The 12976-nt window shown below is 52.5% G+C and overlaps 1 protein-coding gene across 4 annotated transcripts in view; it reads left to right on the top strand.

The window, feature by feature from the left end:
• Nucleotides 1-12976, top strand: part of SIPA1L3 (signal induced proliferation associated 1 like 3) — a 238994-nt gene that overhangs the window by 149933 nt on the left and 76085 nt on the right. For all 4 annotated transcript variants that reach the window (XM_086689628.1, XM_086689627.1, XM_086689631.1 and 1 more), the window contains 4 exons: nucleotides 2163-2351; nucleotides 3200-3374; nucleotides 6353-6456; nucleotides 8015-8172. In XM_086689628.1, coding sequence (XP_086545754.1) covers nucleotides 2163-2351; nucleotides 3200-3374; nucleotides 6353-6456; nucleotides 8015-8172 — 626 coding nt within the window. The remainder of the gene's footprint in view (nucleotides 1-2162; nucleotides 2352-3199; nucleotides 3375-6352; nucleotides 6457-8014; nucleotides 8173-12976) is intronic.

The following is a 12976-nucleotide window of genomic DNA, read 5'->3' on the forward strand; positions in this document are numbered from 1 at the left end:
TGAGCCACCCTGGCATCTCATCCTTAGTCTTTATATCATAGCTTCAAGTATATTTTGGGTGCTTGTAGCAATCCCCTGAGGGGGGATGTTTTTCCTGGTATTGCCGCAAATACCCTGTCATGCTGCCTTGCTGGGGCTGGAGCTGCGTGCCTGGCCCTGGGCATGGCATCACCTGATGGTCAGCTCACGTTGTGGATAGAGAAGCCTGAGCTGGTACAAGTGAGGACCTGAAGCCACAGGGACTCTCGGGGCTAGCGGGACATGAATTGGTACAACCACTTGGAATACTTGGGCAGTTCAGGAAAATTAAAGATGATCATGCCCAGTGACTCTGCAGTTGCCCTCCTAGGTATAGACCCAAAAGAAACTTTGTTCATGTGCAATAAGAGGCGCTCCTATGAGTGTTCCTAACAGCAGTGTTCATAGTTGTCCAACACTGGAAGCGGTTTCCGTGCTCAACAGTAGAATGGAATAAATCCGTTGTGGCAATACAGCCACTTCTCACAGCAACGTGGCCACTCTCATATCCACAGCATTGAGAGAAACAACCAGATATAAAAGAATACAAACTGCCTGAAGCTCCAAAACGGGCAGAAATAAATTCTGGAGTTTGAAGTCAGGGTGGAGTTGCCTTTGGGGAGGAGGGAAGGAGTTTTGGGGGGCTGAAAATACTTTTCTGATTTGGTGGGGATTACCTAGGTGTTCACTCTGTGATCATTCCTTTAGGTATGCTTCCATGTGTTGAGTACTTTTCTGTATGAGGATGTACCTCACAGCCAAAAATAAAAATAAAACACTGTCAACGGCAAAAGCTGTAAGTTTTGGAAAATTCAGGGCTGCGTGGGAATCCTGGTTTAGTCACTTAGCTGTGGTGACCTTGGAGAAGGCACCTAACCTCTCGGAGCTTCAGTTTTCTTATCTGCAACATGGAGATGATAAAACCTCCCCCTGAACAGACGTGTGCACGTAATTAGGTAATTACTGTTGTACCACTGCACCTTCATAAATGCGACTTTGTTATAAAGGTATATCAGTTAGAAACTGCTTTGCCTATAGAGTAAACGTGAAGACCTGAGTAACCATAGCTAAAACAAATAGAGGGTTATTTTAATTCTCTAACAAGAAGCCTGGAGGTGGGCAGCTGCAGAGATTGACTTCTCTGGTTTTCTTGTTGTCTCTTTCCTCGCAAACACAAAATGGCTGCCACAGCCCCAAACATCTTACCCTCACACCAGTGTCCTTAGCAAGAAGAAATGGGCTGGTAGAAAGGGGCTTTCCTTTAACGAAGGGAAGCAAATGTGTCCAAGAAGTCCTTCCCCAGCTGAATTCCCCTCACATTTCATTACCTGTAGCTAGTCATGTGGCCAGCTATAGGAAAAACATGGAAAGCACCATCTGGGAAAGTGAAATGAGTTGGCCATGATTGGCCTGACTAAAAGTTTTCAATCCTGGCTACACAGCAGAATCATTTGAATGGCACTGAAAAGGTGTGTGTGTGTGTGTGTGTGTGTGTGTGTGTGTGTGTGTGTGTGTGTGTGTGTGTGTGTATAAGTATACATTGGTATAAGTATGAATACGCATGTGCACATGTACGTAGATGCCTGGGCCCCACCACAGACCAACCGTGTTAGTACAGTAATATGTTCACACGTGTTGTAATGAAGACAGTGTTCATTGAGGGTTTGCCTTGTGGAGCCTGTTTTATTCATTATACATCTTACTAGCTGACATAATCTGTGTCCCCACTTAAATGCCAGTCGGGTGAAGACCAGTTGGGTCTTTGTTTTGTTTGCCGCACCCAGAACAGGGCTAGGTCTCGGGGGCACGTAGTCGGTATTTGTTGACGGATGAAGGTGTGCTCCATCCGTTGTCTCATTGACTCATCCACTTAATCCTCCCGGCGCTCTTCTGGGCTTTGATGCCGTCACCGTACCCATTTCGTGAAAGAGAAACTGAGGCCCAGAGATCTGAAGGCGCTTGCTCAAGATCACACAAGCAGGCGGCGGCAAGCTCAAGTCCTGGTCCAAACCCCGGGCTGGCCCTGGGACCCAAGCTTCTCTGACCATCGCACGCGTTGCTCTGAGAATAGGACACCCTCATGGGCTCTTGTTCCTTCTTGGGTCCTGAGAGCCTCCTGACCTTCTCTTCTCTCCCTCAAACAGCTCATCACCCTGCGGGGATCCATCCTGGAGGACGCCACACCCACAGCCACAAAGCATGGGACGGGGCGGGGCCTGCCCCTGAAGGATGCCCTGGAGTATGTCATCCCCGAGCTCAACATCCACTGCCTGAGGCTGGCTCTCAACACGCCCAAGGTGACCGAGCAGCTGCTGAAGCTCGACGAACAAGGGGTGAGCCGGGGTTCCGGGTGGGGGGGCCCCTCGGACCGTAGCCTGCAGCCCCATCCTGGTACCTCTTTCTGTCTTGGTCTTTTTTTTTTTTTGTTCTTTTTTCCAAGAATAGAAACCCACCTAACCTAGTTTAGGTAAAAAGAGGGATCTCTTAATCAAATTCCAAGGGAGCCAAGAGCAAGAATATGACTGGGTCTCAGGAGGAAAATGGTCTGGGGATGAGACAGCCACCAGGTTTCATGGTGGGGGACAGGCTAGGGGGTGTGTTCCCATCTCTGCACACTGGCTCCCTTTGCTTCTCCGTCCTCCCACAGCTCCCAGAGTTTCTGTGAGAATAACAGCCACGTGCAGACCCCAGCTAGCTGACTCTTGGTCCCAGGAGAGCCTCTGACTGGCCCGCGCTTAGGTCAGGTGTCTGTCAAGGTCCAGTCACCAGTGACCAGGAGAATGAGATACATAAAATAAACATGTGGTCACCGAGGGCCCACTCCCTGAAAACAGTTGACTGCACTGAGCCCTGAGCCCTGGAGAATTTCCTTTTGCCAAGTCTTAGCCAGTTCCAGTCCACCTCCTGTGGGCAGCCAGCCAAGGCAACGGTGTCTTAATTCTTGAGAGTGGCGTGGCCCTCCGTAGAGAGAACGAGAGCGGGCTGTGCGACACCTTGTTGTGCCTCTCTGGAATGGGAGGGGAGGGGAGGGACAACTGGGATGTGCCCCCCACACCTTTCTCCCTCTTCTCTGGCTGCGGCCCCGAGTTATTGTGTGACCCCAGGAGCTCCTTGGGCACCGCGCCTGAGAAAGCCCCTTTTTCCCCTCCCTCTGACGTCTCCGCCCGGCCCGCCTCTGCAGCTGTGCCGGAAACACAAAGTGGGCATCCTCTACTGCAAGGCTGGCCAGAGCTCGGAGGAGGAGATGTACAACAACGAGGAGGCCGGCCCTGCCTTTGAGGAGTTCCTCTCCCTGATCGGGGAGAAGGTCTGCCTGAAGGGCTTCACCAAGTACGCCGCCCAGCTGGATGTCAAGAGTAAGTGCCACAGTGGCCTCGTGGGGGAACCAGTGGGATCCCGGTGGACCACCACCCCACGCCCACCCCAGGGGCAAACGTCACAAGGCCTGATGATACCTGGGTAAGGACGCAGAGCCGTGGGAGCTCTCAGACTCTGCTGACGGGGGTGCAGAGAGTGTGACCGCTTTGGAAAACAGTATGGCATGTTCTAGTAAAGTTTAAAGACCCACCTACCCTGTGAGTCAGCAGTTGTGCTCCTAGACATGTCCTCTGGGAACTCATGCACATGTGCGTTGGGAGATGTCCTGAATATTCATAACCACCAGTGCTTGGATGGTGCCCAGCGTGCACGGGCAGAATTGTGGCATTTCGTGCGGCAGAGAGCTGTGTGGCAATGACAGCAGTGAACTAGAGCTGCAGGCGTCAGCCTGGACGAAGGCCACGTACTTGATGTTGAGCGTGGACAGCGGGCCTCACAAAAGCAGGTGCCGAAAGATGGCTTTTATTCAACAGTGTATTGTCTGGGGGGTTGTTCTGACATAGGAAAACTACAGAAAAGCAAGGCCGTGATGGACATGACGTTCAAGGCAGTGGTTGCCTCCAGGGAGAGTGTGGCTATAACTAGGAAACGATACTCATATTTTCACAAGAGTATTGGTGGCAGGCGGTCTGTTTCTTAAGGCAGGTGCGAGGTACAACATACTCGTTCTGGCATTTCCACACATAAATATGCATCTATATGCATAATATGTTTATATATGATCTATAGGATTAAAATGTGTCCTGGCAGTTTTGGGGGGTTGGAAGAGTGATGTTGTAAATTGGCGTCACGGCTCCCTATGGGAAGGACCCCTTAGAGGTGAGCTGTAGCTGGGATAGTTGCTTAGGCTGAGTCGGGCCCTGAGTGATGGGGCTGTGGCTTGATCACTGGCTCTTCACCTTACCTGGCCATGCCTCAGTTTCCTCATCTGGAGAAGGGAGGCCCAGATGAGACCACGTTTAGAGACATGAATGAAGTGTTAGGCGGGTGCTTATGGCTGTTGTCTGTTGAAGGAAGCAGTGGGAGGAATGAGCCATTGCTCATTTAGGGGTGTTGGACCAGTGGCTTTGGCGGTCTCTGCCTCCGTTTCCTCATCTGTAAAGTTGTGTTTACCTCGGGAGCGCGGTGTTGAACTATCTTACTGAGCCCTCGCTCTGTGTCAGACCCTGGACCTGCCCGGCCTCCCCGAGCTGCCTGCATCCTGTCCGCTCCTGGCGCTCTGGAAGCCCGCAGCGGGAGTGGTTCCACTGGTGTTTCCTTCAGTGTGGGGGCAGTGTGCTCAGAAAAAGGAAGCGGACACTTACTGTCCGCCTTCTCAGACAGATGCCTGCTCCTGAGGGTCAGCATCCTGCACGAAGTGACGGCCATAGTCTTTCCCCCCGTCCCCGAGTTGGCCGTAAGCGTCAGATGCTGGCACAGTGCCTCACAGAGAATCAGCACTCGAGGGCACACCAGCCGCTGCCACGTGGCTTCTGCAGGAAGCGGATTTTCTCTGAGGACCCCAAGGAGCACAGTGCTCCCGGCCAGTCTCCCCAGCTACCAGACAGGGATGCCCTGGGCTTGCAGCCACCTGAAGGTCTCCTGGCTTCAGGCCTGGCTCTGGCACTGACCAGCTGTGGCCTCAGTGCCCTCACCTGTCACAGCTACCCCCCACCCTAAAATGTGAGGCCTCAAGAACAGGGACTCTTGGGCCTGTTCTACCACTGTTCCCCCAGCACCTTCAACTAGATAAAGCTTGCTGGAAGAATGGGCTTCCCGGGGTGAACAGGACACCCTGGAGTTCCTGGCAACATGGTTCGTGGGCTCATTCATGCGCTCCACAGAAACCTCCCAGCCTTCCTCCCTGGGCAGTTCAAGATGATAGGAGCATGTATGGGGCACCTGATCTTATGTTGGAGTGGGGAAGGGCTCCTTGAGAACATGGCCTGTGGCCTGAGAAGAGTGAGCTGGAATAAAAGAGGCAATGAAGTAGCCCGAAAGTATTCCAGGTAAAGGAACAGCACATGCAAAAGCCCCGAGGTCTAAAGGCTGTTGTCCAGGGAAGTTCATGTAGAGAGAGGATGAAGTGAGGAAGGCAGGCAGGACCCACCGTGCAGGGCCTTTAGGGCTGAAGCTTAGGGATTTGGGTAAGAGCAACACTGAGTCCTGTTAAGAAAACACTGGAGTCCCACATCCCGAGTTCCAGTCCAGACTTCACTGCGCATTGCAGTGTGACCTGAGGCAAGTCCCTCCCTCCCTGTGCCTCAGTTTCCCCCTCGGAAACATGGAGCCAACAATCAGATGTGCTTCTGCCTGATCACAACCCCCTCCCGTTAGAGATAACCAGCATCCTGACTCTCGTGATTATCATTCATAGTTTTGCCACCTATACATGCACCTCTAAATAGCATTTGTTTTGCCTGTTTTTGAACGTAACGTGAATGGAATCACACGCTACATGCTCCTCTTGTGTCTGGCATCTTTCATTCAACATTGTATATATGGGATTCGCCCATGTGGTGACTGCGGCTCGTTTCATGGTTGATCCATTCTTGTGACTGACATTTGAAGGTGCCTGTACCCATATCCCAGGGCACATGTGTACCTTTTCTCTGGATTATGATCCTAGGAGACGAAGTGTTGAGTCATCAATTAAGCTGATCTTTAGGTTCACTAGATGTTGTGAAAAAGTTTTCCAAAGTGGTTGTACCAATTCGCACACCTGACCAGCTGCATAAAGGGCTCCAGTCATTCTACATCACCGCCAACCCTTGGTACGGTCAGACTTTTAATTTTTTTTTTTTACCAGTCTGGTGGGTGTCTAACATAAGGTTTCCTTTTTACCTAAATTTATTTAATTTTAAAGAGTAGAGTGAAGTGAAAACATCAAGCTAAAAACTAACACAGATGGCATGTGGGCTGTGGCACAAGCCCAGAGGTTTGGGAAACGTGGTGCTAACTGGTGTTTCTGTTGCAGCCGACTCTACGGGCACCCACTCCCTCTACACGACATACCAGGACTACGAGATCATGTTCCACGTCTCCACCCTGCTCCCTTACACCCCCAACAACAGGCAGCAGGTCAGTGGGGCCCAGGGCAGGGGTCCCATGTGATTTCCAGTTGGTGCACAACTGAACCCCAAGGCAGTCTCCCTCCCCGCAGTCGTTAGCTGGCTGTCTGGCTGGCATGGGCTCTCCTGCTGCCTCCCGTGGCCTTGGAGACCCTCCGCACCATGATCACATCACCTGGGGGATGGAGGCTAGGTCAGGTGTCGTTTGAGATCAGTTTTTTCCTAGCTGTTCCTTAGCCACCCTGCTAGCCTGTAGCTATCCCAGCTCCCCTCAAGGTCTCTTGAGTCATCAGGGGTCCTGTGAGAAAGAACAAACCAGTCAATGTTATTTCAACCAGAAGTAACAGAAATACGAACCAAATTGGCCTAAACAATAAATGGGTTTTACTAGGTTATGTAACTCTGACGTGCCAGCACAGGGCTAGCGTTAGGTACAGCTGGATCCAGGGGCTCAAAGCATGTTAGGGACCCTTTGAATTTTGCAGCTCTGCTTTTCTTCATAGTGACCTTATTTTCAGGTCTTCCCAGGTAGTGGCAGAGATGCCCCCTAGGTGCCCTCGGCTCACATCCCACCAAGGTAGCCACCCCAGGGGGGGAGACAGCTGTGCCTCCCTGGTGTCCCAGAAACGTTTCAGGGCTGAATCTCGTTGGACTATTCTCTTGCCAGTCCCCGGGGCCTGGGGCAGGGAAGGAATGGGCTGACTGGCCGAGCCGGAAGCACGTGCCCACCCCTGGGGATGGATGGTGAGTGGGGTCAGCTCAACTTGAAACGCTGATAGAGATCAGGCAGGTGTTTTCCCACGGGGGAGGGACGTGGCTGGCAGGAGAAGGAATGGGCGCTAAGTGGGCAAGAACTGCTAATACCTGCTTCCTGCAGCTCCTCTGCTGGATGTGCCGTGCAGATTCTGTCCTGAAACAACTTTTCCTAGTTTCTAAAGAACAGAAACCCCACAGACTTGTGGTTCAGCAAGTGTGTATTATTTCCATTGGTACAGGTGACGTTGTAGATTTTATAGACCAGCAGTGGTCAGGTGTCCATGGACCCATAAGGTTAACCTGTGAGCATTCTGTAAGAGCGGTGTGCCGTGCACTGCTCTCACACCGAGGACACAGCAGTAGGCCGCAAACGAAACAGGCAAAACCACTGGCGTCACAGAGCTGACGTGTTAGTGGGAAGGGACAGACCAGAAACAGAAGGAAGAGGGAAGAGCCACCGTGTGCCGAGTGTCGATAAATGTCGAGTGACGGCAGCAGGATAGTAGAGAGAGGGCATGTCGTGGGGACAGTCAGCGAAGGCCTCCATGGGAGGGAGGTGTCTCAGCAAAGACGTGAAAGAGGGAGCCACATGGAGTTGACTTTTCCCCCTGAGTGAGGTGGAGCCACTGGAGGGCTCTGAGCGAGGAGAGACACGATCCGACCAAGGTCCAGGGCTCTCGCTGGCTGCGTGTGGGGACCAGACGGGAGAGGGGGGCAAGAACCACAGGGCGGTGGGAGGCTGCTGTGAGGGTCCAGGTAGGGCCCTCAAGCCAACTGGTGCCGCCCTCCTGTCCCCTGTTTCCATTCACCAGCTACTAAGGAAGAGGCACATAGGAAACGACATTGTGACGATCATCTTCCAGGAGCCGGGGGCGCTGCCTTTCACCCCCAAGAACATCCGCTCACACTTTCAGCATGTCTTCATCATTGTCCGAGCCCACAACCCCTGCACTGATAATGTCTGCTACAGGTATGCACCTCCCACGTGGGCCCCAGGGAACAGCCCCGGGCCGGCCCCCAACCCCTGCACACACAGGAAGTCACAGCAGCCGATTCCCAGCCTCCAGGCAGCGTGCAGAAAGACAGCCAGCAGAGAGCAGCTGCCCAGGTGGGCTGGCTCCTGTGTTGCTTTCAGGGAAGCTCTGTCCTCACATTCCCGCGCCTTCCAAGAGAGCGATCCTCAGCGAGAAAGGGGCATGTCACCCCAGTGTTGATAAGGAGACCATCGGGGATTTGTAGTTGCCTGGAATCTTTTGGTTGCAAGTGACAAAAACTCCTCCTCAACCTGGCTTAAGACAGAAGGCATTCATATACATCAGCTCCCAAATGACAGGTTCGGGCGTAGCTGGATCTGCTCCACTTTCCTATACATTGCCTCATTTGCTGGCAGCTCTGAGCTCAACATCCTCCCAGCTGCAAATCCAGCAAAAAGAAAGCTTTGCTTTCCCAGGAAAAGAAGCCCCAGAATTGCGGCTCACTGATCCGGTTGGGGGTGAGGTGCCCATCGTAGAGTGAAACCACCCCTGCGTCACGCCTGGGTAGCGGGCACAGGGCTGAGGCATAGGAGTGGTGGCCCAGGGGGAAATCACAAGTTGGAAGGATGGGGGCAGGGATAGAGCTGTGGTTCTGGTTCATAGATCAACAGACGACACAGGCCGCAGGCTCATTCAGCATCCTCCCCAAGCCCCAGTTCTCACCAGCAGAGTGGCCAGCACCCAGAGGCCAGATGGAAAGCACTCTGGGTGTGGGGTGAGGAGAGAGCCCTCGTCCTTGAAAACCAGCTGATCAAGGACCTAGGCCCCGGGCCAAGGGCAGCACTTGCCCCTGGGATAGCACCACAAGCTCTGGGGAATGGGCAAGGGAGCGCTATTTTCCATTTTCTGAGAACAGTTTGAAATTCAAAAGGTACAAAATGTAACATAAAAAAGTAAAAAAAAAAGGTCACAGTTTCCCACCACCCAGCTGTCCTGTTAGCGGTTTCTTGTGCATCCTGATGTTTCATACATACACCAGCACGTGCTTACAAGTATTCTTCTTCACCTCTTTAACACGAATGGAGCATAACACACGCTGTTCTGAATCCTGTATTTTCTCACCAACCCTTGAGATCTCTCCAAACCAATACATAAAGTGCTTTTTCATTCCATCGTGCGGATGCATGAGAATCTCCCCCCATCGATGGGCACCTGGGCCGTTTCCTGTCAGCCGCTCTTCCCCTCCATCCGGCAGCGAACAACCTTGCATCCGCTCTTCGCACTTGTGTCCGACTATACAGATGGGAGAATTCCTGAAACTGGAGTCCCTGGGCCCAAGGGTGTGTGCGTCGTGCACTGGTAGTCTTGAGGAATTGCCGGAATCTCCCATTTTCTTGTGTCAGCCGGGTGTATGAGAGAAGGGCGGGGGGGGGGGGAGGGGGGAATCCACCGTGTAGTGCGTGTGGTTCAGAACACTGTCCTAGATGTGCCGCCCAGGTGGCTGCTGGGAGCCAGCACACTGCATGGCAGGGCCTCCACGGGGCATCAGGCCACAGGCCCCCTGTGTCCTCACCCCTTTGCATCTGGTACTCTGAGCAGCAGCTACCCGTGCCCACACCTCCGGGCTGTGAGAGCCAGAGCTCACTTGGAGGTCCCACATTCCTCAGCAGCTGAAAGGTAGCCCTGGTGAGGGAAGATGGAGTTGTTCGCGCGTGTGCACACACACACACACACCACAGAGGAGAAGGCCTCCCTCTCCTGGCACATCAGAGGCAGGGGGTTGAGCCGGGGGCATGGGGGTGGCCTTTCTCCCCTTCCCACACTCCCACCAGGGCTGTCACGGCAACCTTCCACCAACCCCCCACCTTTCCAGGCCAGCCTTTGCATGGTGCCCGGGATGCTTGCTTGCTTCTGATTCACAAACCCTTCTTGTTTCTTACAATTTAATTTAAAATATTTTTATTATGCAATATTTTAAACATCCTGAAAAGCACAGAAAATAATATAACAGACACCCATGTGCCTACCACCAGATTTAGCAGATGTTAACATTTCGCCATATTTGCTTCAGCTCTCTCTCTTTTCTTTATTTTTAAAGAAAGAAAATGTTAAAGATACAACCAAAGCTTACCCCCTCCCACACCCTCTCCCTTCCTCTCCCCTCTTTCCCTACAGGCAGCTGCTCTCCGGACAGACCACACCCGGTCCCCTCTGTGTCCCCAAACACATTTCTGTGGCAGCACTCATGCTGTAAAAATGACTTATTAGCGTGGCCCTTGCTTCCCTTGAAGGTAGTAACCCCATGTCACATTCCCCTTCATGTATCTATTGTGACATGGGGCTTGCCATACAGTGAGCCCTAAAAACATTTTTGCTGGCCGGACAGATGCCTGGCCCAAATATCCTAGGCACCGAGAAAAGAATTGTCGAATGAGTAATTGTGAATATTCTGGAAATACTTACTGAGCTACAGTGACCAGGTGACCTGGTGACGCACCGTCTCCTGGTTGTGTGAAGAGGTGCCGTCCTTTCCGGTTTCAATGTGCCGTTTCTGGGTGGCACACCAGCATCCCTGCAGCCTGTGGGCTGTGAAAACCCAGTCCGTCCTGCTGGGAAGCAAAGGACCAGCTGTTCTGATTGTCCAGAAGCCTTCAGCAGCTTGTAATTTCATGGTTCTTAAAATCATGAATCAGGACTGTGGGGAAACCCAAAATCCATCACTCTACACAGCCAAGTGCTGACCGGAGCCGTCGCAGCGCTGTTCACAGCTGTAACGTACAATGCGAACATACCGTTAATTAGAAAGACTGGCGAAGTCATCTGGTCCATCCCCCGTCCTGTAGGCAAGGCCACGCCCACACGGTTTTGCCCAGAAAACCTGCCTGGTTTGTGTGGCCTTTGAAGAACTGCACCCCGGGAAAGTGCCTTTTTCCGTCAAACCTGCACCCGCTGTGCATTGGTAGAAATCTGTTTCTTCCTGGTCTGTTCAAGTTTAAATTGCTATTTAAATCAATAGTGAACACCTGTGCTGGTGCTGGGGGACCAGCTAAACTCAGTGTGGCATCTGCCCACATGGCACTCCTGCACTGGAGGAGTGTCACTGGACAGTGAACAGTGGAGGTGGTGAGCAAGGGATCTGGCCTGACCCATCTGGGGTGTGCAAGGGCTCCTTTGACAATCTTCTGCCCCAGGCGCCTTCCAGTGCTTTCCTCATGGGGCAGCCATGGTGATCCTCGCAGGTTGTCAGTCTGGTTGTCACTTGTTGCTAGCACCTGTGTCCATCATGGACCCTCAGGAAGCAGATGCCTCCCTTAGGGTTTTAACTGAGGGTTAGTGAACAGTCCATTCACAGGTGTGCTTAGGTTAGGGGAACAAGTACAGGAAAGTGAGGCATCTGGGAACCACCAGCAGCAGGGAGCCATCACCCACCCCTTCGGCTTGAGGTTAGAGAGGATGGGAGAAGTTTCTGGAAGCTAGAGAGAGCTATGGCTCTGGGAGAGGGGGCACCAGGCAGGAGCTATCTATGGCTGTGAGTTGAAGGATCAAGGACTCAACCACAGCCGCTATCCCAGCCCAACAAGAAGGCCGTGAAGAGAAAGAAATTCTTGAACTTCTCTCTCCTGTCACCTCCTGCTGGTGCTTCCTGTTGACCAAATTCACTGGAAGCTGGAGGGCATGGGAACCCAGGTGAAGATGATAGCCTGCAGAAACCCACCTGCCAGGGCACTGAGCAGGGCGGAGAGCAGCAGACACCAGATCTGGGGGTGCAGATCGTGACGAGCCAGCCCAGATGGTGAAATGATTGCTTGGTCTCACGATCAAGATGAAAAGCGCTAACACGGCATCAAGGCCCTGCGAAGCCTGGCCCCCAGTGACCTTTTGAGCATCCGACTCTTCACTGTCTGGGCTCAGACCACCCCAGCCTCGTCTTTCGCAGTCAGGCGTTGAACATGCAGCGCCCACTGCCTGCAGGGCCCTCCCCTCAGCTCTTCCTCTGGCTCCTACTCAGCCTCCGATCCCAGTGTAATAATCACTTCTTCAGAGAGGCCCTCCTGGGGTCTCCCTGTCCATATCAGGTCCTTCTGTTGTTCTGTCTGTACCCCATTCACTTCCTTTGTCTTTATAAATTAATTTGTAAGTTTGTTTAGTATGCCTCTCTTCCTGGATTATAAAGCTCTGGAGGTCAGGGACTGCTATATCCCCAGCGTGCAAGAGAGCATCCCAGAAATGCTTGTCAAATAGATGCAGGAATGTTACACTGTCCCCCTTTGTCACGTTGGGGGAGGGTGGGGGCTTGGGAGTCAGAACCCAAACAAGCCTTACACTGTGTTTGGGTTCCATGGAATATGTTTTAGTTAGGAATCTCGTTATTTAAAAATTATCCTACGGTGGGAAGAGAAGCATTAGGAAATCTCTCCTAACGCAGTACTCATAAGGTGAGGTTTTCGTGGAGGATGAATACAATGCTCTAAGAAAATCTTAGCAAGCTGACTGCTCGCTCATTTCCAGCAACTCATACTGCTTTTCATCATCGTCATGTAAACAGCATAGCTTATGGTGTCTCCACCACCCTTTAACATCTTCCAGCCAGTGTCGCGCTCCCCTGCCCCTGGGTGGTGACTCTGGGAGGAGCCGTAGCCTCTCTGCCTGACTTCCTGACTGTAGAAATCGGCTGCTCTATAGCCACTGGAGTCTCCACTCAGTTTGGTCATTGGAACAACACATCTGAGATACTCATCAAATCTCCAGATTTGACTTCTCAGCAAATTCCCCCACCTCCCAGCTCAGGGCTGCTCCTTC

Source organism: Puma concolor, chromosome E2 (assembly GCF_028749965.1).
Source record: "Puma concolor isolate L17-30 chromosome E2, mPumCon1.1.hap2, whole genome shotgun sequence".
In the NCBI taxonomy this organism is placed as follows: domain Eukaryota; kingdom Metazoa; phylum Chordata; class Mammalia; order Carnivora; family Felidae; genus Puma; species Puma concolor.